At 52.3% G+C, this 23,978-nt stretch overlaps 1 protein-coding gene across 3 annotated transcripts; it reads left to right on the top strand.

Moving 5' to 3' along the window:
• The first annotated feature begins 4,967 nt into the window (after positions 1 to 4,967).
• On the top strand, positions 4,968 to 23,790 carry DNAJC5G (DnaJ heat shock protein family (Hsp40) member C5 gamma). Of its 3 annotated transcripts, none has more exons than XM_069973276.1 (6): positions 4,968 to 5,030; positions 18,868 to 18,986; positions 19,896 to 20,109; positions 20,450 to 20,603; positions 21,975 to 22,043; positions 22,125 to 23,790. In XM_069973276.1, the coding sequence occupies exons 2-5, from the start codon at positions 18,874 to 18,876 to the stop codon at positions 22,037 to 22,039; spliced, it is 546 nt and encodes a 181-aa protein (XP_069829377.1). In that variant the 5' UTR covers positions 4,968 to 5,030; positions 18,868 to 18,873; the 3' UTR covers positions 22,040 to 22,043; positions 22,125 to 23,790. The 3 variants fall into 3 exon arrangements, with proteins under 3 accessions (XP_069829377.1, XP_069829376.1, XP_069829375.1); XM_069973275.1 differs by having other exon boundaries at positions 4,983 to 5,048; XM_069973274.1 differs by lacking the exon at positions 4,968 to 5,030 and adding an exon at positions 10,328 to 10,524.
• Positions 23,791 to 23,978: the final 188 nt, after the last annotated feature.

Below are 23,978 nucleotides of genomic sequence, written 5' to 3'. Positions count from 1 at the left end.
CCTCCCAGGATTGGGCCTTGTCTTGGCCAGTCGGTGCTCCTGAGTGGAGCTTGGCTCCCTATGGTCCTTCACCCTCTACAGAGAGATCCTGAGCTCCCTAGGGCTCTTCACCCTCTACAGAGAGATCCTGAGCTCCCTAGGGCTCTTCACCCTCTACAGGGAGATCCTGAGCTGATCATCAGATGTAGAAACTTGTCGGGCGATGCTCCTCCTTTATCCGGTCTTCAGGATCTGAGGACTGAGGCCTCCGCACTAGGAGAACATCAGGGAGGCCCCTCTAGAAGTCTGGGGGGATTCACAGCCATATGATCTTCTGGACGTCCTCATCCTCTTCCAAAGGATCAGTGACAAAATAAGATGAGGTGAGTATGAATACGGGAAACAGAGGACGGCGGTATGTACAGTCACACGGGAGGATGGGGGTATGTACAGTCACACAGGAGGACAGGAGTATGTACAGTCACACAGGAGGATGGCGGTATGTACAGTCACACAGGAGGATGGGGGTATGTACAGTCACACAGGAAGATGGGGGTATGTACAGTCACACGGGAGGATGGGGGTATGTACAGTCACACAGGAGGATGGGGGTATGTACAGTCACACAGGAGGATGGCGGTATGTACAGTCACACAGGAGGATGGCGGTATGTACAGTCACACAGGAGGATGGCGGTATGTACAGTCACACGGGAGGACGGCGGTATGTACAGTCACACGGGAGGATGGCGGTATGTACAGTCACACAGGAGGATGGTGGTATGTACAGTCACACAGGAGGATGGCGGTATGTACAGTCACACAGTAGGATGGGGGTATGTACAGTCACACAGGAGGATGGCGGTATGTACAGTCACACAGGAGGATGGCGGTATGTACAGTCACACAGGAGGATGGCGGTATGTACAGTCACACAGTAGGATGGGGGTATGTACAGTCACACAGGAGGATGGCGGTATGTACAGTCACACAGGAGGATGGCGGTATGTACAGTCACACAGGAGGATGGGGGTATGTACAGTCACACAGGAGGATGGCGGTATGTACAGTCACACACAGGAGGATGGCGGTGTGTACAGTCACACAGGAGGATGGGGGTATGTACAGTCACACAGGAGGATGGCGGTATGTACAGTCACACAGGAGGATGGCGGTATGTACAGTCACACAGGAGGATGGCGGTATGTACAGTCACACAGGAGGATGGGGGTATGTACAGTCACACAGGAGGATGGTGGTATGTACAGTCACACAGGAGGATGGGGGTATGTACAGTCACACAGGAGGACGGCGGTATGTACAGTCACACACAGGAGGATGGCGGTATGTACAGTCACACACAGGAGGATGGCGGTATGTACAGTCACATAGGAGGATGGGGGTGTGTACAGTCACACAGGAGGATGGCGGTATGTACAGTCACACGGGAGGATGAGGGTATGTACAGTCACACGGGAGGATGGCGGTATGTACAGTCACACAGGAGGACAGGAGTATGTACAGTCACACAGGAGGACAGGAGTATGTACAGTCACACAGGAGGATGGCGGTATGTACAGTCACACACAGGAGGATGGCGGTATGTACAGTCACACGGGAGGATGGCGGTATGTACAGTCACACAGGAGGATGGGGGTATGTACAGTCACATAGGAGGACAGGAGTATGTACAGTCACACAGGAGGATGGCGGTATGTACAGTCACACGGGAGGATGGCGGTATGTACAGTCACACACAGGAGGATGGTGGTATGTACAGTCACACAGGAGGATGGCGGTATGTACAGTCACACAGGAGGATGGGGGTATGTACAGTCACATAGGAGGACGCAGGACTGGTAATAGAGCGCAGAGGACGGGTAATAGAGCGCACAGGACTGATAATGGAGCGCAGAGGACGGGTAATAGAGCACAGGACTGATAATGGAGCGCCGAGGACGGGTAATATAGCACAGGGCGGGGAATGGAGCGCACAGGACTGATAATGGAGCGCAGAGGACGGGTAATAGAGCGCACGGACTGATAATGGAGCGCAGAGGACGGGTAATAGAGCACAGGACTGATAATGGAGCGCTGAGGACGGGTAATAGAGCACAGGACGGGTAATATAGCGCACAGGACTGATAATGGAGCGCAGAGGACGGGTAATAGAGCACAGGACAGGGAATGGAGCGCCGAGGACGGGAAATAGAGCACAGGACTGGTAATAGAGCGCACAGGACTGATAATGGAGCGCCGAGGACGGGTAATAGAGCACAGGACAGGGAATGGAGCGCACAGGACTGATAATGGAGCGCAGAGGACGGGTAATAGAGCACAGGACAGGGAATGGAGCGCCGAGGACGGGAAATAGAGCACAGGACTGGTAATAGAGCACAGGACTGATAATGGAGCGCAGAGGACGGGTAATAGAGCACAGGACAGGGAATGGAGCGCCGAGGACGGGAAATAGAGCACAGGACTGATAATGGAGCGCCGAGGACGGGTAATATAGCACAGGACTGATAATGGAGCGCCGAGGACGGGTAATAGAGCACAGGACGGGGAATGGATCGCTGAGAACGGGAGATAGAGCACAGGACTGGTAATAGAGCGCACAGGACTGATAATGGAGCGCAAAGGACATGTAATAGAGCGCACAGGACTGATAATGGAGCGCAGAGGACGGGTAATAGAGCGCACAGGACTGATAATGGAACGCAAAGGACATGTAATAGAGCGCACAGGACTGATAATGGAGCGCAGAGGACGGGTAATAGAGCACAGGACAGGGAATGGAGCGCCGAGGACGTGAAATAGAGCACAGGACTGATAATGGAGCGCCGAGGACGGGTAATATAGCACAGGACTGATAATGGAGCACAGAGGACGGGTAATAGAGCGCACAGGACTGATAATGGAGCGCCGAGGACGGGTAATAGAGCACAGGACAGGGAATGGAGCGCCGAGGACGGGAAATAGAGCACAGGACTGGTAATAGAGCGCACAGGACTGATAATGGAGCGCCGAGGACGGGTAATAGAGCACAGGACTGATAATGGAGCACAGAGGACGGGTAATAGAGCGCACAGGACTGATAATGGAGCGCAGAGGACGGGTAATATAGCACAGGACTGGTAATAGAGCGCACAGGACTGATAATGGAGCGCAAAGGACATGTAATAGAGCGCACAGGACTGATAATGGAGCGCAGAGGACGGGTAATAGAGCACAGGACAGGGAATGGAGCGCCGAGGATGGGAAATAGAGCACAGGACTGATAATGGAGCGCACAGGACTGATAATGGAGCGCAAAGGACGGGTAATATAGCACAGGACTGATAATGGAGCGCAGAGGACGGGTAATAGAGCACAGGACGGGGAATGGATCGCTGAGAACGGGAGATAGAGCACAGGACTGGTAATAGAGCGCACAGGACTGATAATGGAGCGCAAAGGACATGTAATAGAGCGCACAGGACTGATAATGGAGCGCAGAGGACGGGTAATAGAGCGCACAGGACTGATAATGGAACGCAAAGGACATGTAATAGAGCGCACAGGACTGATAATGGAGCGCAGAGGACGGGTAATAGAGCACAGGACAGGGAATGGAGCGCCGAGGACGGGAAATAGAGCACAGGACTGATAATGGAGCGCCGAGGACGGGTAATATAGCACAGGACTGATAATGGAGCACAGAGGACGGGTAATAGAGCGCACAGGACTGATAATGGAGCACCGAGGACGGGTAATAGAGCACAGGACAGGGAATGGAGCGCCGAGGACGGGAAATAGAGCACAGGACTGGTAATAGAGCGCACAGGACTGATAATGGAGCGCAAAGGACTGATAATGGAGCGCAAAGGACATGTAATAGAGCGCACAGGACTGATAATGGAGCGCAGAGGACGGGTAATATAGCACAGGACTGATAATGGAGCGCAGAGGACGGGTAATAGAGCACAGGACTGATAATGGAGCGCAAAGGACACATAATGGAGCGCAAAGGACGGGTAATAGAGCGCACAGGACTGATAATGGAGCGCAGAGGACGGGTAATAGAGCGCACAGGACTGATAATGGAGCGCAGAGGACGGGTAATAGAGCGCACAGGACTGATAATGGAGCGCAGAGGACGGGTAATAGAGCGCACAGGACTGATAATGGAGCGCCGAGGACGGGTAATAGAGCACAGGACAGGGAATGGAGCGCCGAGGACGGGTAATATAGCACAGGACTGGGAATGGAGCGCACAGGACTGATAATGGAGCGCAAAGGACATGTAATAGAGCGCACAGGACTGATAATGGAGCGCAGAGGACGGGTAATAGAGCGCACAGGACTGATAATGGAGCGCCGAGGACAGGTAATAGAGCGCACAGGACTGATAATGGAGCGCTGAGGACGGGTAATAGAGCACAGGACTGATAATGGAGCGCCGAGGACGGGTAATAGAGCACAGGACTGATAATGGAGCGCAGAGGACGGGTAATAGAGCGCACAGAACTGATAATGGAGCGCAAAGGACATGTAATAGAGCGCAGAGGACGGGTAATAGAGCACAGGACAGGGAATGGAGCGCCGAGGACGGGTAATAGAGCGCACAGGACTGATAATGGAGCGCAGAGGACGGGTAATAGAGCACAGGACAGGGAATGGAGCGCAGAGGACGGGTAATAGAGCACAGGACTGATAATGGAGCGCTGAGGACGGGTAATAGAGCGCAGGGCGGGTAATGGAGCGCAGAGGATGGGAAATAGGGAACAGGACTGGTAATAGAGCGCAGAAGATGGACAATAGAGCAGAGGACGGGGAATAGAGCACACAGGACAGATAATAGAGCACAGTGCGGGTAATAGCGCGCAGATCGCTGCAATGTCCTGTCTCGGCGGTTCATGCCCTAACTAAACATGGCCGCCGGTACACCTAGTGACGTCAGCAGAATCTGTCGGTGGGCGCGGTCAAGGATTGTTGTTCCTGGACCAAAAATGGGCGGGGCGGAATCTGCCTGAACTTCCGGGATCTGGAAACACGAACCGTGAGCGGAGGGTGAGGTCACTGACAGAGGCGAGTGTGATCCCCTCCCCCCATAGTGACCCTATAATAGTGTGACCACCCCATAGTGACCCTATAATAGTGTGATCCCCTCCCCCCATAGTGACCCTATAATAGTGTGACCCTGTAATAGTGTGATCCTCTCCCCCCATAGTGACCCTATAATAGTGTGATCCCCCCATAGTGACCCTGTAATAGTGTGATCCCCTCCCCCCATAGTGACCCTATAATAGTGTGATCCCCTCCCCCCATAGTGACCCTATAATAGTGTGATCCCCTCCCCCCATAGTGACCCTGTAATAGTGTGATCCTCTCCCCCCATAGTGACCCTATAATAGTGTGATCCCCCCATAGTGACCCTATAATAGTGTGATCCCCTCCCCCCATAGTGACCCTATAATAGTGTGATCCCCCCATAGTGACCCTGTAATAGTGTGATCCCCTCCCCCCATAGTGACCCTATAATAGTGTGATCCCCCCATAGTGACCCTATAATAGTGTGATCCCCTCCCCCCATAGTGACCCTATAATAGTGTGATCCCCCCATAGTGACCCTATAATAGTGTGATCCCCTCCCCCCATAGTGACCCTATAATAGTGTGATCCCCCCATAGTGACCCTATAATAGTGTGATCCCCCATAGTGACCCTATAATAGTGTGACCCCCCCATAGTGACCCTGTAATAGTGTGATCCTCTCCCCCCATAGTGACCCTATAATAGTGTGATCCCCCCATAGTGACCCTATAATAGTGTGATCCCCTCCCCCCCATAGTGACCCTATAATAGTGTGATCCCCTCCCCCCATAGTGACCCTATAATAGTGTGATCCCCTCCCCCCATAGTGACCCTATAATAGTGTGATCCCCCCCCATAGTCACCCTGTAATAGTGTGATCCCCTCCCCCCCATAGTGACCCTATAATAGTGTGATCCCCCCCCCCATAGTGACCCTATAATAGTGTGATCCCCCCCCCATAGTCACCCTGTAATAGTGTGATCCCCTCCCCCCATAGTGACCCTATAATAGTGTGATCCCCCCCCCATAGTCACCCTGTAATAGTGTGATCCCCTCCCCCCCCATAGTGACCCTATAATAGTGTGATCCCCCCCCCCCATAGTGACCCTATAATAGTGTGATCCCCCCCCCATAGTCACCCTGTAATAGTGTGATCCCCTCCCCCCATAGTGACCCTATAATAGTGTGATCCCCCCATAGTGACCCTATAATAGTGTGACCCCCCCATAGTGACCCTGTAATAGTGTGATCCCCTCCCCCCATAGTGACCCTATAATAGTGTGATCCCCCCCCCATAGTGACCCTATAATAGTGTGATCCCCCCCATAGTGACCCTATAATAGTGTGATCCCCCCCCCATAGTGACCCTATAATAGTGTGATCCCCCCCATAGTGACCCTATAATAGTGTGATCCACCCCATAGTGACCCTATAATAGTGTGACCCCCCCATAGTGACCCTGTAATAGTGTGATCCCCTCCCCCCATAGTGACCCTATAATAGTGTGATCCCCCCATAGTGACCCTGTAATAGTGTGATCCCCCCATAGTGACCCTGTAATAGTGTGATCCCCTCCCCCCATAGTGACCCTATAATAGTGTGATCCCCCCATAGTGACCCTGTAATAGTGTGACCACCCCCATAGTGACCCTATAATAGTGTGATCCCCTCCCCCCATAGTGACCCTATAATAGTGTGATCCCCCCATAGTGACCCTGTAATAGTGTGATCCCCCCCATAGTGACCCTGTAATAGTGTGATCCCCTCCCCCCATAGTGACCCTATAATAGTGTGATCCCCTCCCCCCATAGTGACCCTATAATAGTGTGATCCCCCCATAGTGACCCTGTAATAGTGTGATCCCCCCATAGTGACCCTGTAATAGTGTGATCCCCCCATAGTGACCCTGTAATAGTGTGATCCCCCCATAGTGACCCTATAATAGTGTGACCCCCCCCATAGTGACCCTGTAATAGTGTGATCCCCTCCCCCCATAGTGACCCTGTAATAGTGTGATCCCCTCCCCCCATAGTGACCCTATAATAGTGTGATCCCCCCCATAGTCACCCTGTAATAGTGTGATCCCCTCCCCCCATAGTGACCCTATAATAGTGTGATCCCCCCATAGTGACCCTGTAATAGTGTGATCCCCCCATAGTGACCCTGTAATAGTGTGATCCCCCATAGTGACCCTGTAATAGTGTGATCCCCCCATAGTGACCCTGTAATAGTGTGACCACCCCATAGTGACCCTATAATAGTGTGATCCCCCCATAGTGACCCTATAATAGTGTGACCCCCCCCATAGTGACCCTGTAATAGTGTGATCCCCTCCCCCCATAGTGACCCTGTAATAGTGTGATCCCCCCATAGTGACCCTATAATAGTGTGACCACCCCCATAGTGAACCTATAATAGTGTGATCCCCTCCCCCCATAGTGATCCTGTAATAGTGTGATCCCCCCATAGTGACCCTGTAATAGTGTGATCCCCCTCCCCCCATAGTGACCCTGTAATAGTGTGATCCCCCCATAGTGACCCTATAATAGTGTGACCACCCCCATAGTGAACCTATAATAGTGTGATCCCCTCCCCCCATAGTGACCCTATAATAGTGTGATCCCCCCATAGTGACCCTGTAATAGTGTGATCCCCCTCCCCCCATAGTGACCCTGTAATAGTGTGATCCCCCAATAGTGACCCTGTAATAGTGTGATCCCCTCCCCCCATAGTGACCCTATAATAGTGTGATCCCCTCCCCCCATAGTGACCCTATAATAGTGTGATCCCCTCCCCCCATAGTGACCCTATAATAGTGTGATCACCTCCCCCCATAGTGACCTTGTAATAGTGTGATCCCCTCCCCCCCATAGTCACCCTGTAATAGTGTGATCCCCCTCCCCCCATAGTGACCCTGTAATAGTGTGATCCCCCCATAGTGACCCTGTAATAGTGTGATCCCCTCCCCCCATAGTGACCCTATAATAGTGTGATCCCCTCCCCCATAGTGACCCTATAATAGTGTGATCCCCTCCCCCCATAGTGACCCTATAATAGTGTGATCCCCTCCCCCCATAGTGACCCTATAATAGTGTGATCACCTCCCCCCATAGTGACCTTGTAATAGTGTGATCCCCTCCCCCCATAGTCACCCTGTAATAGTGTGATCCCCCCCCATAGTCACCCTGTAATAGTGTGATCCCCTCCCCCCATAGTCACCCTATAATAGTGTGATCCACCCCATAGTGACCCTATAATAGTGTGACCACCCCCATAGTGACCCTGTAATAGTGTGATCCCCTCCCCCCACAGTGACCCTGTAATAGTGTGATCCCCTCCCCCCATAGTGACCCTGTAATAGTGTGATCCCCCCCCATAGTGACCCTATAATAGTGTGATCCCCCCATAGTGACCCTGTAATAGTGTGATCCCCCATAGTGACCCTGTAATAGTGTGATCCCCCATAGTGACCCTGTAATAGTGTGATCCCCTCCCCCCATAGTGACCCTATAATAGCGTGATCCCCTCCCCCCATAGTCACCCTATAATAGTGTGATCCCCCCCATAGTGACCCTATAATAGTGTGATCCCCCCCATAGTGACCCTATAATAGTGTGATCCCCCCCATAGTGACCCTGTAATAGTGTGATCCCCCCATAGTGACCCTGTAATAGTGTGATCCCCCCACAGTGACCCTGTAATAGTGTGATCCTCTCCCCCCATAGTGACCCTATAATAGTGTGATCCCCTCCCCCCATAGTGACCCTATAATAGTGTGATCCCCTCCCCCCATAGTGACCCTATAATAGTGTGATCCCCTCCCCCCATAGTGACCCTATAATAGCGTGGTCCCCTCCCCCCATAGTCACCCTGTAATAGTGTGATCCCCTCCCCCCATAGTGACCCTATAATAGTGTGATCCCCCCCATAGTGACCCTATAATAGTGTGATCCCCCCATAGTGACCCTATAATAGTGTGATCCCCCATAGTGACCCTGTAATAGTGTGATCCCCCCATAGTGACCAGATAATAGTGTGATCCCCCCATAGTGACCCTATAATAGTGTGATCCCCCCCATAGTGACCCTGTAATAGTGTGATCCCCCCATAGTGACCCTGTAATAGTGTGATCCCCCATATTGACCCTATAATAGTGTGATCCCCCATAGTGGCCAGATAATAGTGTGATCCCCCCCATAGCGACGCTATAATAGGGTGATCCCCCCGTAGTGACCGTATAATAGTGTGATCCCCCATAGTGACCCTACAATAGTGTGATCCCCCATAGTGACCCTATAATAGTGTGATCCCCCCCATAGCGACGCTATAATAGTGTGATCCCCCATAGTGACCCTATAATAGTGTGATCCCCCATAGTGACCCTATAATAGTGTGATCCCCCATAGTGACCCTATAATAGTGTGATCTTCCCCATAGTGACCCTGTAATAGTGTGATCCCCTCCCCCCATAGTGACCCTATAATAGTGTGATCCCCCATAGTGACCCTATAATAGTGTGATCCCCCATAGTGACCCTATAATAGTGTGATCCCCCATAGTGACCCTACAATAGTGTGATCCCCCCCATAGCGACGCTATAATAGTGTGATCCCCCATAGTGACCCTATGATAGTGTGATCCCCCATAGTGACCCTATAATAGTGTGATCCCCCATAGTGACCCTACAATAGTGTGATCCCCCATAGTGACCCTACAATAGTGTGATCTCCCCCAATTGCGCGGTGACTGTTGGGGGGGGGGGGGGGTTTGTGCGGTGACTGTTGGGGGGGGGGGGTTTGTGCGGTGACTGTTGGGGGTTTTGTGCGGTGACTATTGGGGGGGTTGCACGGTGACTGTTGGGGGGGTGCGCGGTGACTGTTGGGGGGGTGCGCGGTGACTGTTGGGGGGGTGCGCGGTGACTGTTGCGGGGGTGCGCGGTGACTGTTGGGGGGTTGCGCTTTGACTGTTGGGGGGGGTTGCGCGGTAACTGCTGGGGGGGGTGCGCGGTGACGGGTGGGGGGGTGCGCTGTGACTGTTGGGGGGGTTGCGCGGTGACTGTTGGGGGGGTTGCGCGGTGACTGTTGGGGGGTTGCGCGGTGACTGTTGGGGGGGTGCGCGGTGACTGTTGGGGGGGTGCGCGGTGACTGTTGGGGGGGTGCGCGGTGACTGCTGGGGGGGGGTGCGCGGTGACTGTTGGGGGGGTGCGCGGTGACTGCTGGGGGGGGGGGGTGCGCGGTGACTGTTGCAGTTACGCAGTGACAAGTTGCAGTATCAGGCTGCATGGAGATATGTGCCTGGCCGCGGCGGCTCCGCCTGTCACCTGTGCACTGTACACAGATAAGCTGATTAGTGCGGGTTCAGAGGTCGCCTCTGCTGTGCGGGCAGATTATCTTCTGCTTTGTCCCTGTGCCTTGTTTCTCGCTCTTAGGGGCCGTCACCTACCGGAAAGTTCATCACCCGTGTTGTGTGCGGTCAGTACGAGGGCGCTCACAGCTCTTATTTCCCTGATGTGACGGGCGCTAGTGACAAGGGGGGTGTAAGGGGGGCCGTGCGTCTGCTATTTTTGGGGCCATGATGCAGAGCCCACTCCTCTCCGCAGGGGTCATCCTCTTCTCACTAGTGTGTGAGCTGTGACACGGCCGGGCTCTGTGTGTGTGTGTGACACGGCTGCGCTCTGTGTGTGAGCTGTGACACGGCTGGGCTCTGTGTGTGTGTGTGAGCTGTGACACGGCTGGGCTGTGTGTGTGTTTGTGAGCTGTGACACGGCTGGGCTGTGTGTGTGAGCTGTGACACGGCTGGGCTCTGTGTGTGTGTGAGCTGTGACACGGCTTGGCTCTGTGTGTGTGTGAGCTGTGACACGGCTGGGCTCTGTGTGTGTGTGAGCTGTGACACGGCTGGGCTGTGTGTGTGTGTGTGAGCTGTGACACCGCTGGGCTCTGTGTGTGTGTGAGCTGTGACACGGCTTGGCTCTGTGTGTGTGTGAGCTGTGACACGGCTTGGCTCTGTGTGTGTGTGAGCTGTGACACGGCTGGGCTGTGTGTGTGTGTGTGAGCTGTGACATGGCTGGGCTCTGTGTGTGTGTGTGAGCTGTGACATGGCTGGGCTGTGTGTGTGTGTGAGCTGTGACACGGCTGGGCTCTGTGTGTGTGTGTGTGTGAGCTGTGACACGACTGGGCTGTGTGTGTGTGAGAGCTGTGACACGGCTGGGCTGTGTGTGTGTGTGAGCTGTGACACGACTGGGCTGTGTGTGTGTGAGAGCTGTGACACGGCTGGGCTCTGTGTGTGTGTGAGCTGTGACACGGCTGGGCTCTGTGGGTGTGTGTGAGAGCTGTGACACGGCTGGGCTGTGTGTGTGTGTGTGAGCTGTGACACGGCCGGGCTCTGTGTGTGTGTGTGAGCTGTGACACGGCCAGGCTCTGTGTGTGAGCTGTGACACGGCCAGGCTCTGTGTGTGAGCTGTGACACGGCCAGGCTCTGTGTGTGAGCTGTGACACGGCTGGGCTCTGTGTGTGTGTGTGTGTGTGTGTGTGAGCTGTGACACTGCCGGGCTCTGTGTGTGTGAGCTGTGACACGGCTGGGCTCTGTGTGTGTGTGAGCTGTGACACGACTGGGCTGTGTGTGTGTGTGAGCTGTGACATAGCTGGGCTCTGTGTGTTGGTGAGTTGTGACACGGCTGGGCTCTGTGTGTGTGAGCTGTGACACGGCCGGGCTCTGTGTGTGAGCTGTGACACGGCTGGGCTGTGTGTGTGTGTGTGTGTGTGTGTGAGCTGTGACATGACTGGGCTCTGTGTGTGTGGGTGCTGTGACACAGCTGGGCTCTGTGTGTGTGTGAGCTGTGACACGGCTGGGCTCTGTGTGTGAGCTGTGACACGGCTGGGCTCTGTGTGTGAGCTGTGACACGGCTGGGCTCTGTGTGTGTGAGCTGTGACACGGCTGGGCTCTGTGTGTGTGAGCTGTGACACGGCCGGGCTCTGTGTGTGTGTGTGTGAGCTGTGACACGGCTGGGCTCTGTGTGTGTGTGAGCTGTGACACGGCCGGGCTCTGTGTGTGAGCTGTGACACGGCTGGGCTCTGTGTGTGTGTGAGCTGTGACACGGCTGGGCTCTGTGTGTGTGTGTGTGTGTGTGTGTGTGTGTGAGCTGTGACACGGCTGGGCTCTGTGTGTGTGTGTGTGTGTGTGTGAGCTGTGACACGGCCGGGCTCTGTGTGTGTGAGCTGTGACACGGCTGGGCTGTGTGTGTGTGTGAGCTGTGACACGGCCGGGCTCTGTGTGTGTGAGCTGTGACACGGCTGGGCTGTGTGTGTGTGAGAGCTGTGACACGGCTGGGCTGTGTGTGTGTGTGTGAGCTGTGACACGGTTGGGCTCTGTGTGTGTGGGTGAGCTGTGACACGGCTGGGCTGTGTGTGTGTGAGAGCTGTGACACGGCTGGGCTCTGTGTGTGTGTGTGTGTGTGTGTGTGTGAGCTGTGACCAGGCCGGGCTCTGTGTGTGTGAGCTGTGACACGGCTGGGCTCTTTGTGTGTGAGCTGTGACACGACTGGGCTGTGTGTGTGTGAGAGCTGTGACACGGCCGGGCTCTGTGTGTGTGTGAGCTGAGACACGGCTGGGCTGTGTGTGTGTGTGTGAGCTGTGACACGGCTGGGCTGTGTGTGTGTGTGGGTGAGCTGTGACACGGCTGGGCTCTGTGTGTGTGTGAGCTGTGACACGGCTGGGCTCTGTGTGTGTGTGTGAGCTGTGACACGGCCGGGCTCTGTGTGTGTGTGAGCTGTGACACGACTGGGCTGTGTGTGTGTGAGAGCTGTGACACGGCTGGGCTCTGTGTGTGTGTGTGTGTGAGCTGTGACACGGCCGGGCTCTGTGTGTGTGAGAGCTGTGACACGGCCGGGCTCTGTGTGTGTGAGCTGTGACACGGCTGGGCTCTGTGTGTGTGGGTAAGCTGTGACACGGCTGGGCTCTGAGTGTGTGTGAGCTGTGACACGGCTGGGCTCTGTGTGTGAGAGCTGTGACACGGCCGGGCTCTGTGTGTGTGAGCTGTGACACGGCTGGGCTCTGTGTGTGTGAGCTGTGACACGGCTGGGCTCTGTGTGTGTGAGCTGTGACACGGCTGGGCTCTGTGTGTGTGGGTGCTGTGACACGGCTGGGCTCTGTGTGTGTGAGCTGTGACACGGCTGGGCTCTGTGTGTGTGAGCTGTGACACGGCTGGGCTCTGTGTGTGTGAGCTGTGACACGGCTGGGCTCTGTGTGTGTGTGAGCTGTGACACGGCTGGGCTCTGTGTGTGAGCTGTGACACGGCTGGGCTCTGTTTGTGTGTGAGCTGTGACACGGCCGGGCTCTGTGTGTGAGCTGTGACACGGCCGGGCTCTGTGTGTGAGTTGTGACACGGCTGGGCTCTGTGTGTGTGAGTTGTGACACGGCTGGGCTCTGTGTGTGTGTGAGCTGTAACACGGCTGGGCTCTGTGTGTGTGAGCTGTGACATAGCTGGGCTCTGTGTGTGTGAGCTGTGACACGGCTGGGCTCTGTGTGTGTGTGTGTGAGTGTGAGCTGTGACACGGCTGGGCTGTGTGTGTGTGTGAGCTGTGACACGGCTGGGCTGTGTGTGTGTGTGAGCTGTGACACGGCTGGGCTGTGTGTGTGTGTGTGTGTGTGAGCTGTGACACGGCTGTGTGTGTGTGTGAGAGCTGTGACACGGCTGGGCTGTGTGTGTGTGTGAGCTGTGACACGGCTGGACTGTGTGTGTGTGTGTGTGTGTGAGAGTTGTGACACGGCTGGGCTCTGTGTGTGGGATGAGGGTGCATGTAACCAGTCACAGATGAAGCAGAGTTGAGCTTTCTCTGGCCTTTGTCCTCACTGCATTGTCATTGTTTCCGGTTACTTTTTATTTATGCAGTATTTAAATGGTTACAACATGTATCACAATGCTCCCACACACACACAGCACACGCTTACTACACGTAACAGGATTCTCCTACACACAGCACACGCTTACTACACGTAACAGGATTCTCCTACACACAGCACACGCTTACTACACATAACAGGATTCTCCTACACACAGCACACGCTTACTACACATAACAGGATTCTCCTACACACACAGCACACGCTTATTACACATAGCAGGATTCTCCTACACACAGCACACGCTTACTACACATAACAGGATTCTCCTACACACACAGCACACGCTTATTACACAACAGGATTCTCCTACACACAGCACACGCTTATTATACATAACAGGATTCTCCTACACACACAGCACACACTTACTACACATAACAGGAATCTCCTACACACACAGCACACGCTTATTACACATAACAGGATTCTCATACACACATCACACGCTTACTACACATAACAGGATTCTCCTACACACAGCACACGCTTATTACACATAGCAGGATTCTCCTACACACAGCACACGCTTATTACACATAGCAGGATTCTCCTACACACAGCACACGCTTACTACACATAACAGGATTCTCCTACACACACAGCACACACTTACTACACATACCAGGATTCTCCTACACACAGCACACACTTATTACACATAACAATATTCTCCTACACACACAGCACACGCTTACTACACAACAGGATTCTCCTTCACACACACTTACTACACACAACAGGATTCTCCTACACACAGCACACGCTTATTACACATAACAGGATTCTCCTACACACAGCACACGCTTATTACACATAACAGGAATCTCCTACACACAGCACACGCTTATTACACATAACAGGATTCTCCTACACACACAGCACACGCTTATTACACATAACAGGATTCTCCTACACACAGAACAAGCTTATTACACACAACAGGATTCTCCTACACACACAGCACACGCTTATTACACATAACAGGATTCTCCTACACACAGCACACGCTTACTACACAACAGGATTCTCCTTCACACACAGCACACGCTTATTACACATAACAGGATTCTCCTACACACACAGCACACGCTTACTACACACAACAGGATTCTCCTACACACAGCACACGCTTATTACACATAACAGGATTCTCCTACACACAGCACACGCTTACTACACATAACAGGATTCTCCTACACACAGCACACGCTTATTACACATAACAGGATTCTCCTACACACAGCACACGCTTATTACACATAACAGGATTCTCCTACACACACAGCACACGCTTACTACACATAACAGGATTCTCCTACACACACAGCACACACTTATTACACATAACAGGATTCTCCTACACACAGCACACGCTTATTACACATAACAGGATTCTCCTACACACAGCACACGCTTATTACACATAACAGGAATCTCCTACACACAGCACACGCTTATTACACATAACAGGATTCTCCTACACACACAGCACACGCTTATTACACATAACAGGATTCTCCTACACACAGAACAAGCTTATTACACACAACAGGATTCTCCTACACACACAGCACACGCTTATTACACATAACAGGATTCTCCTACACACAGCACACGCTTACTACACAACAGGATTCTCCTTCACACACAGCACACGCTTATTACACATAACAGGATTCTCCTACACACACAGCACACGCTTACTACACACAACAGGATTCTCCTACACACAGCACACGCTTACTACACATAACAGGATTCTCCTACACACAGCACACGCTTATTACACATAACAGGATTCTCCTACACACAGCACACGCTTATTACACATAACAGGATTCTCCTACACACAGCACACGCTTACTACACATAACAGGATTCTCCTACACACACAGCACACACTTATTACACATAACAGGATTCTCCTACACACACAGCACACGCTTATTACACATAACAGGATTCTCCTACACACACAGCACACGCTTATCACACATAACAGGATTCTCCTACACACAGCACACGCTTATTACACATAACAGGATTCTCCTACACACACAGCACACACTTACTACACATAACAGGATTCTCCTACACACACAGCACACGCTTACTACACATAACAGGATTCCCCCTACACACAGCACACGCTTATTACACATAGCAGGATTCTCCTACACACAGCACACGCTTATTACACATAACAGGATTCTCCTACACACAGCACACGCTTATTACACATAACAGAATTCTCCTACACACACAGCACACGCTTATTACACATATAGGATTCTCCTTCACACACAGCACACGCTTACTACACATAACAGGATTCTCCTACACACAGCACACACTTATTACACATATAGGATTCTCCTTCACACACAGCACACGCTTATTACACATAACAGGATTCTCCTACACACAGCACACGCTTATTACACATAACAGGATTCTCCTACACACACAGCACACGCTTATTACACATATAGGATTCTCCTACACACAGCACACGCTTATTACACATAACAGGATTCTCCTACACACACAGCACACACTTACTACACATAACAGGATTCTCCTACACACACAGCACACGCTTACTACACATAACAGGATTCCCCCTACACACAGCACACGCTTATTACACATAACAGGATTCTCCTACACACAGCACACGCTTATTACACATAGCAGGATTCTCCTACACACAGCACACGCTTATTACACATAACAGGATTCTCCTACACACAGCACACGCTTATTACACATAACAGAATTCTCCTACACACACAGCACACGCTTATTACACATATAGGATTCTCCTTCACACACAGCACACGCTTACTACACATAACAGGATTCTCCTACACACAGCACACACTTATTACACATATAGGATTCTCCTTCACACACAGCACACGCTTATTACACATAACAGGATTCTCCTACACACAGCACACGCTTATTACACATAACAGGATTCTCCTACACACAGCACACACTTATTACACATAACAGGATTCTCCTACACACAGCACACGCTTACTACACATAACAGGATTCTTCTACACACAGCACACACTTATTACACATATAGGATTCTCCTTCACACACAGCACACGCTTATTACACATAACAGGATTCTCCTACACACAGCACACACTTATTACACATATAGGATTCTCCTTCACACACAGCACACACTTATTACACATAACAGGATTCTCCTACACACACAGCACACGCTTATTACACATATAGGATTCTCCTACACACAGCACACGCTTATTACACAACAGGATTCTCCTACACACAGCACACGCTTATTACACATAACAGGATTCTCCTACACACAGCACACGCTTATTACACATAACAGGATTCTCCTACACACACAGCACACGCTTACTACACAACAGAATTCTCCTACACACAGCACACGCTTATTACACATAACAGGATTCTCCTACACACACAGCACACGCTTATTACACATATAGGATTCTCCTACACACAGCACACGCTTATTACACATAACAGGATTCTCCTACACACAGCACACGCTTATTACACATAACAGGATTCTCCTACACACAGCACACACTTATTACACATAACAGGATTCTCCTACACACAGAACAAGCTTATTACACACAACAGGATTCTCCTACACACACAGCACATGCTTACTACACATAACAGGATTCTCCTACACACAGCACACACTTATTACACATAACAGGATTCTCCTACACACAGCACACACTTATTACACATAACAGGATTCTCCTACACACAGCACACACTTATTACACATAACAGGATTCTCCTACACACAGCACACGCTTATTACACATAACAGGATTCTCCTACACACACAGCACACGCTTACTACACATAGCAGGATTCTCCTACACACACAGCACACGCTTATTACACATAACAGGATTCTCCTACACACACAGCACACGCTTACTACACATAGCAGGATTCTCCTACACACACAGCACACACTTATTACACATAACAGGATTCTCCTACACACACACAGCACACACTTATTACACATAACAGAATTCTCCTACACACACAGCACACGCTTATTACACATAACAGGATTCTCCTACACACACAGCACACGCTTATTACACATAACAGGATTCTCCTACACACAGCACACGCTTATTACACATAACAGGATTCTCCTACACACACAGCACACGCTTACTACACATAGCAGGATTCTCCTACACACACAGCACACGCTTATTACACATAACAGGATTCTCCTACACACACAGCACACGCTTACTACACATAGCAGGATTCTCCTACACACACAGCACACACTTATTACACATAACAGGATTCTCCTACACACACACAGCACACACTTATTACACATAACAGAATTCTCCTACACACACAGCACACGCTTATTACACATAACAGGATTCTCCTACACACACAGCACACGCTTATTACACATAACAGGATTCTCCTACATACAGCACACGCTTATTACACATAACAGGATTCTCCTACATACAGCACACGCTTACTACACATAACAGGATTCTCCTACACACAGCACACGCTTATTACACATAACAGGATTCTCCTACACACACAGCACACGCTTATTACACATAACAGGATTCTCCTACACACAGAACACGCTTACTACACATAACAGGATTCTCCTACACACAGAACACGCTTACTACACATAACAGGATTCTCCTACATACAGCACACGCTTATTACACATAGCAGGATTCTCCTACATACAGCACACGCTTATTACACATAGCAGGATTCTCCTACATACAGCACACGCTTCTTACACGTAACAGGATGCTCCTCCCGTATGGACAGCACACACTCACCACACGTATGTTTCTGCTGCAGGACAGGATGTCGGAGCCGCACAGACCTCAGAGGAAGATGTCCCGGACGGGCTGCTCCCTGTACCAGGTGTTGGGGCTGGAGAAGGGGGCGTCACAGGACGACATCAAGAAAGCGTATCGGTGAGGCTGATCTGTGCCGGCCATATGGGATTGGCACAGTTTTGCAGAATTTCTTTCCTCAGTTTGCTGCAGCTTGTGCTGGGAGAGGGGTAACTGCACAGGTGTGATACATGTTCTGCATCATTTGTCACGTTAACATACCTGCAGCATACAGAGAAGATATAGATCCCTGCGTCTACTGTGCCTCAGGCTATAGGAGAGGGGGAGAGTCCTGGGGGAGAAGGTGTACTGTGCCCACATTACAGGGGAAGAGTCCTTCTGTGACTTGTCGGCTAGGGGGTGTACTGTGCCCACATTACTGGGGAAGAGTCCTGCTGTGACTAGTCAGCTAGGGGGTGTACTGTGCCCACATTACTGGGGAAGAGTCCTGCTGTGACTAGTCGCCTAGAGGGTGTACTGTGCCCACATTACAGGGGAAGAGTCCTGCTGTGACTAGTCGCCTAGAGGGTGTACTGTGCCCACATTACAGGGGAAGAGTCCTGCTGTGACTAGTTGGCCAGGGGGTGTACTGTGCCCACATTACAGGGGAAGAGTCCTGCTGCGACTAGTCGGCCAGGGGGTGTACTGTGCCCACATTATAGGGGAAGTGTCCTGCTGTGACTAGTGGGATAGGGGGTGTACTGTGCCCACATTACAGGGGAAGAGTCCTGCTGTGACTAGTCGCCTAGGGGTGTACTGTGCCCACATTACTGGGGAAGTGTCCTGCTGTGACTAGTGGGGTATGAGGTGTACTGTGCCCACATTACAAGCGAAGAGTCCTGCTGTGACTAGTGGGGTATGAGGTGTACTGGGCCTCAGACTACAAGAGAAGAGCAGTGCTGAGGGCAGTCTGCTATAACTACTGGGGACTATGATGGGGCCGGTGGAGGTGGGCACTGACCCTCTTTTCCCTCCTTGCCTCTCCTTCAGGAAGCTCGCTTTACGATATCATCCAGACAAGAACCCGGATAATCCAGAGGCTGCTGAGAAGTTCAAAGAAATCAATAACGCTAACACCACACTGAGCGACGATAACAAGCGCAAGATTTATGATGAGTACGGCTCCATGGGACTCTACGTGGCCGAGCAGTTCGGGGAGGAGAGCGTCAAGTACTACTTCCTTATGTCCAAGTGCTGGTTTAAGGTGAGGACTGAGGTGCCGGGTGGGGTTGCGGGCTGGGATGTGGTTGGTTACTAGTCTGTGACCTCAGCTACCTGTGATGTGTACAGTTTGGCAGTATGCTCGGGGTACAGTGCATTTTGATGTGTGTGATAGTGGTGGGATAGTTGAGGTGATGGGCTGTGATCTGTACTGTGCGGTGATATAATCAGGGTGTAGGGTGTAGTCGGGTGGATTGTTTTGATGTGTAAGGTGTAGCGGTATAGTTGGTTGTCGGTGTTTTGTTGTCTGGTGAAATAATCAGGGTGTACAGTGTGGCGGACATATCGTGTGTTGTGTTTGATTCTCACCTTGTATGTTCCAGGGCCTGGTCATCTGCTTCAGTATCATCACATGCTGTTGTTGCTGCTGCTGTTGCGGTTTTTGCTGCGGCCGGTGTAAACCACCTGAGGAAGAGGATGATTCCTATAAGTGTGTGAACCCTGAGGACCTGGAGGCTCAGATCCGGGCAGAGGATGGTGAATGTCTCTCCTATCCTGGTTGTTCTCGTCATCCCTTTCCCTTCTGGCCTTGTTCCCCTTTTCCCACCTGATCTCGTCTCATCTCACCTCTTCTGCCTGATCTTGTCTTGTCTCCCCTTTCCCGCCTGATCTCTTCTCTGATCTCGTCCCACCTTTCCTGCCTTATCTTTTCTCGTTTCCCTTTTTCCGCCTGATCTCTTCTCTGATCTAGTTTCACCTCTCCCGCCTGATCTCGCCTCATGTCTCTCCCCTCTCCCTCCTGGTCTAGTCTCTTGTCCCTCACCTCTCCCGCTTGGTCTAGTCCGTGTCCCTCACCTCTCTCGCCTGGTCTCGTCCGTGTCCCTCACCTCTCTCGCCTGGTCTTGTCTGCGTCCCTCACCTCTCCCGCCTGGTCTTGTCTGGTGTCCCTCACCTCTCCCGCCTGGTCTTGTCTGGTGTCCCTCACCTCTCCCGCCTGGTCTTGTCTGGTGTCCCTCACCTCTCCCGCCTGGTCTTGTCTGGTGTCCCTCACCTCTCCCGCCTGGTCTAGTCTCTTGTCCCTCACCTCTCCCGCCTGGTCTTGTCCGTGTCCCTCACCTCTCCCGCCTGGTCTTGTCTGGTGTCCCTCACCTCTTCCGCCTGGTCTTGTCCGTGTCCCTCACCTCTCCCGCCTGGTCTTGTCCGTGTCCCTTAGCTCTCCCGCCTTATCTTGACCGTGTCCCTCACCTCTCCCGCCTGGTCTTGTCTGGTGTCCCTCACCTCTCCCGCCTGGTCTTGTCCGTGTCCCTCACCTCTCCCGCCTGGTCTTGTCTGGTGTCCCTCACCTCTCCCGCCTGGTCTTGTCTGGTGTCCCTCACCTCTCCCGCTTGGTCTTGTCCGTGTCCCTCACCTCTCCCGCCTGGTCTTGACCGTGTCCCTCACCTCTCCCGCCTGGTCTTGTCTGGTGTCCCTCACCTCTCCCGCTTGGTCTTGTCCGTGTCCCTCACCTCTCCCGCTTGGTCTTGACCGTGTCCCTCACCTCTCCCGCTTGGTCTTGTCCGTGTCCCTCACCTCTCCCGCCTGGTCTTGTCCGTGTCCCTTAGCTCTCCCGCCTGGTCTTGACAGTGTCCCTTAGCTCTCCCGCCTGGTCTTGACCGTGTCCCTCACCTCTCCCGCCTGGTCTTGACCGTGTCCCTCACCTCTCCCGCCTGGTCTTGTCCGTGTCCCTCACATCTCCCGCCTGGTCTTGTCCGTGTCCCTCACCTCTCCCGCCTGGTCTTGTCTCGTCTCTCCTTTCTTATCTGATCTCGTCTTGTGTCTCTCGCCTCTCCTGTGTCGGTTCTCTTCTTCTTTCTCCGGTTCTCCTCTGCTGCAGTGTTACCGGTTAACTAACTCTTGTGTCTTTTGTAGGTGATGTCATTAACATGCAGCCATCCCCTGGAGCCCCGGTGCACCCCGCGCAGCAGAGCTCCTAATGCAGTAAGTGTGGTACGTTACGGGGCATGTTATTCTCCTACTACATGTACTCCATCCCTCAGTCACATTGTTTTCTCCTTACAGGTCCCTGGACCCCAGACTCTGTTTAGTGGCGGGATCAGACAGGATTCTCTTCCGGTCACTTCTGGAGACCCTAATTTTGTGCTGTTTTGGAGAAGGAGAACGGTGGTCCCACACAATACATAGCACTTTCTCACCATCACCAGTTCTTCTCCTGATTTTGCCCTGGACCGGCTCTGCAGGGGCAACTACTGACTCTAAATGGGAAGAGCAAACCAAAGACTTGTGCGGTCCTTCCCTGTGTGGCTGAGAGGCACAGGACGTCCGTGTGCTGACCCTAGGGGGCCGAGCAGTGGGCCCCTAGCTTTGTACTCTGCAGATAAACGTTTTTTCTCGTTCCTCGTTACACCTTTCTGTCCCACCCAGATGTTGAGAACTTCCAGCAGACTTCCTTCACCCTGTCCTTTCTTAATGTGGAAGTGAAAAGGGCTATTATACCAAATGGGGGGCTTAAGGCGAACCCCCAACATACACATCATGTGTTCTACCCCTTGATCCTGCACTTTTCTGTACTGGCTGAATTCGGAAAACCGACCCGTCCAGCTCCTTGTTTCTAACATGAATGGTTTTACTCTTGATGCCAATGAGTTCTATGGCACAGTGAGGAGGGGCTGCTGCCTCGTCCATCATCATTGTCTGGATTTAAATGAGTGACCCCCATCTCCATACTGTGGAACAATAAGGGGGAGCTGCGGCCTCGTCCATCATCGCCTTGAATGAAGGACTCTCACCTTTCCTCCCCCACTCCCTGACAACACTGCACAATGAATCTATGAAGTATTGGGCATTTTGTACTGGACCCCCGGACGTGAATTTTTTTTATACCGGTAGTTTTTATGTCGCCCTCCCTGGGCGGTTCTTGTCTTCTCCTGGGCGGTTCTTGTCTTCTCCTGGGCAGATCTCGTCTCCTCCTGGGCGGTTCTTGTCTTCTCCTGGGCGGTTTTTGTCTTCTCCTGGGCAGATCTCGTCTCCTCCTGGGCGGTTCTTGTCTTCTCCTGGGCAGATCTCGTCTCCTCCTGGGCGGTTCTTGTCTTCTCCTGGGCAGATCTCGTCTCCTCCTGGGCGGTTCTTGTCTTCTCCTGGGCAGATCTCGTCTCCTCCTGGGCGGTTCTTGTCTCCTCCTGGGCAGATCTCGTCTCCTCCTGGGCGGTTCTTGTCTTCTCCTGGGCAGATCTCGTCTCCTCCTGGGCAGATCTCGTCTCCTCCTGGGCGGTTCTTGTCTTCTCCTGGGCAGATCTCGTCTCCTCCTGGGCGGTTCTTGTCTTCTCCTGGGCAGATCTCGTCTCCTCCTGGGCGGTTCTTGTCTCCAGTATTGCAGGGCGTAAAGCCGCTCACCTCCTGCCCCAGGATTGCTGGATTGCGTTGTGTGGGACGGTCATTGACTTTATCTGTGTGGTATCATGGTGTTCGGTGTATACGTCCTCCCCACTTTTCCTCCCTGTGACTGTGGCTCTCGTCATTGTGGTGATCTCCACCTGGAACAGATCATTCTAGACAATCCATTCGTTGGGATTTTGCCAAATGTCTCGTTTTGTCACCAGCACATGCAGTTGCCAATAAAGCGGCGCCCACGAAACGCCGTGTCCTGACCTGGACATGTTGGAGCTCGAGGTGGGGGAGTCTCTTAGTATAATGGAGGTTTAATAAAGATGCAAGCGCTCCCCTCGGACCCCACGTCTGTTTATTGATGTAACGTGCGGCAATGAGCAGTGTGTGTCTGGGGTTCGCTGCCGGGGGGGTTAAGCTATAGATCCTCCCAGATACTTCTTTTAGGTTGTGTGTTTGTGGCTTTGTTATGTTGTGTATCATTGTGTGACTCAGTGTCACCTGCTGTGTGTGACAGCTGCATCCCCCCCA

Source organism: Dendropsophus ebraccatus, chromosome 6 (assembly GCF_027789765.1).
Source record: "Dendropsophus ebraccatus isolate aDenEbr1 chromosome 6, aDenEbr1.pat, whole genome shotgun sequence".
Lineage (NCBI taxonomy): Eukaryota > Metazoa > Chordata > Amphibia > Anura > Hylidae > Dendropsophus > Dendropsophus ebraccatus.
The sequence above is the reverse complement of the archived record's forward strand: the minus strand, read 5'-3'. Positions and strand labels throughout refer to the sequence as shown.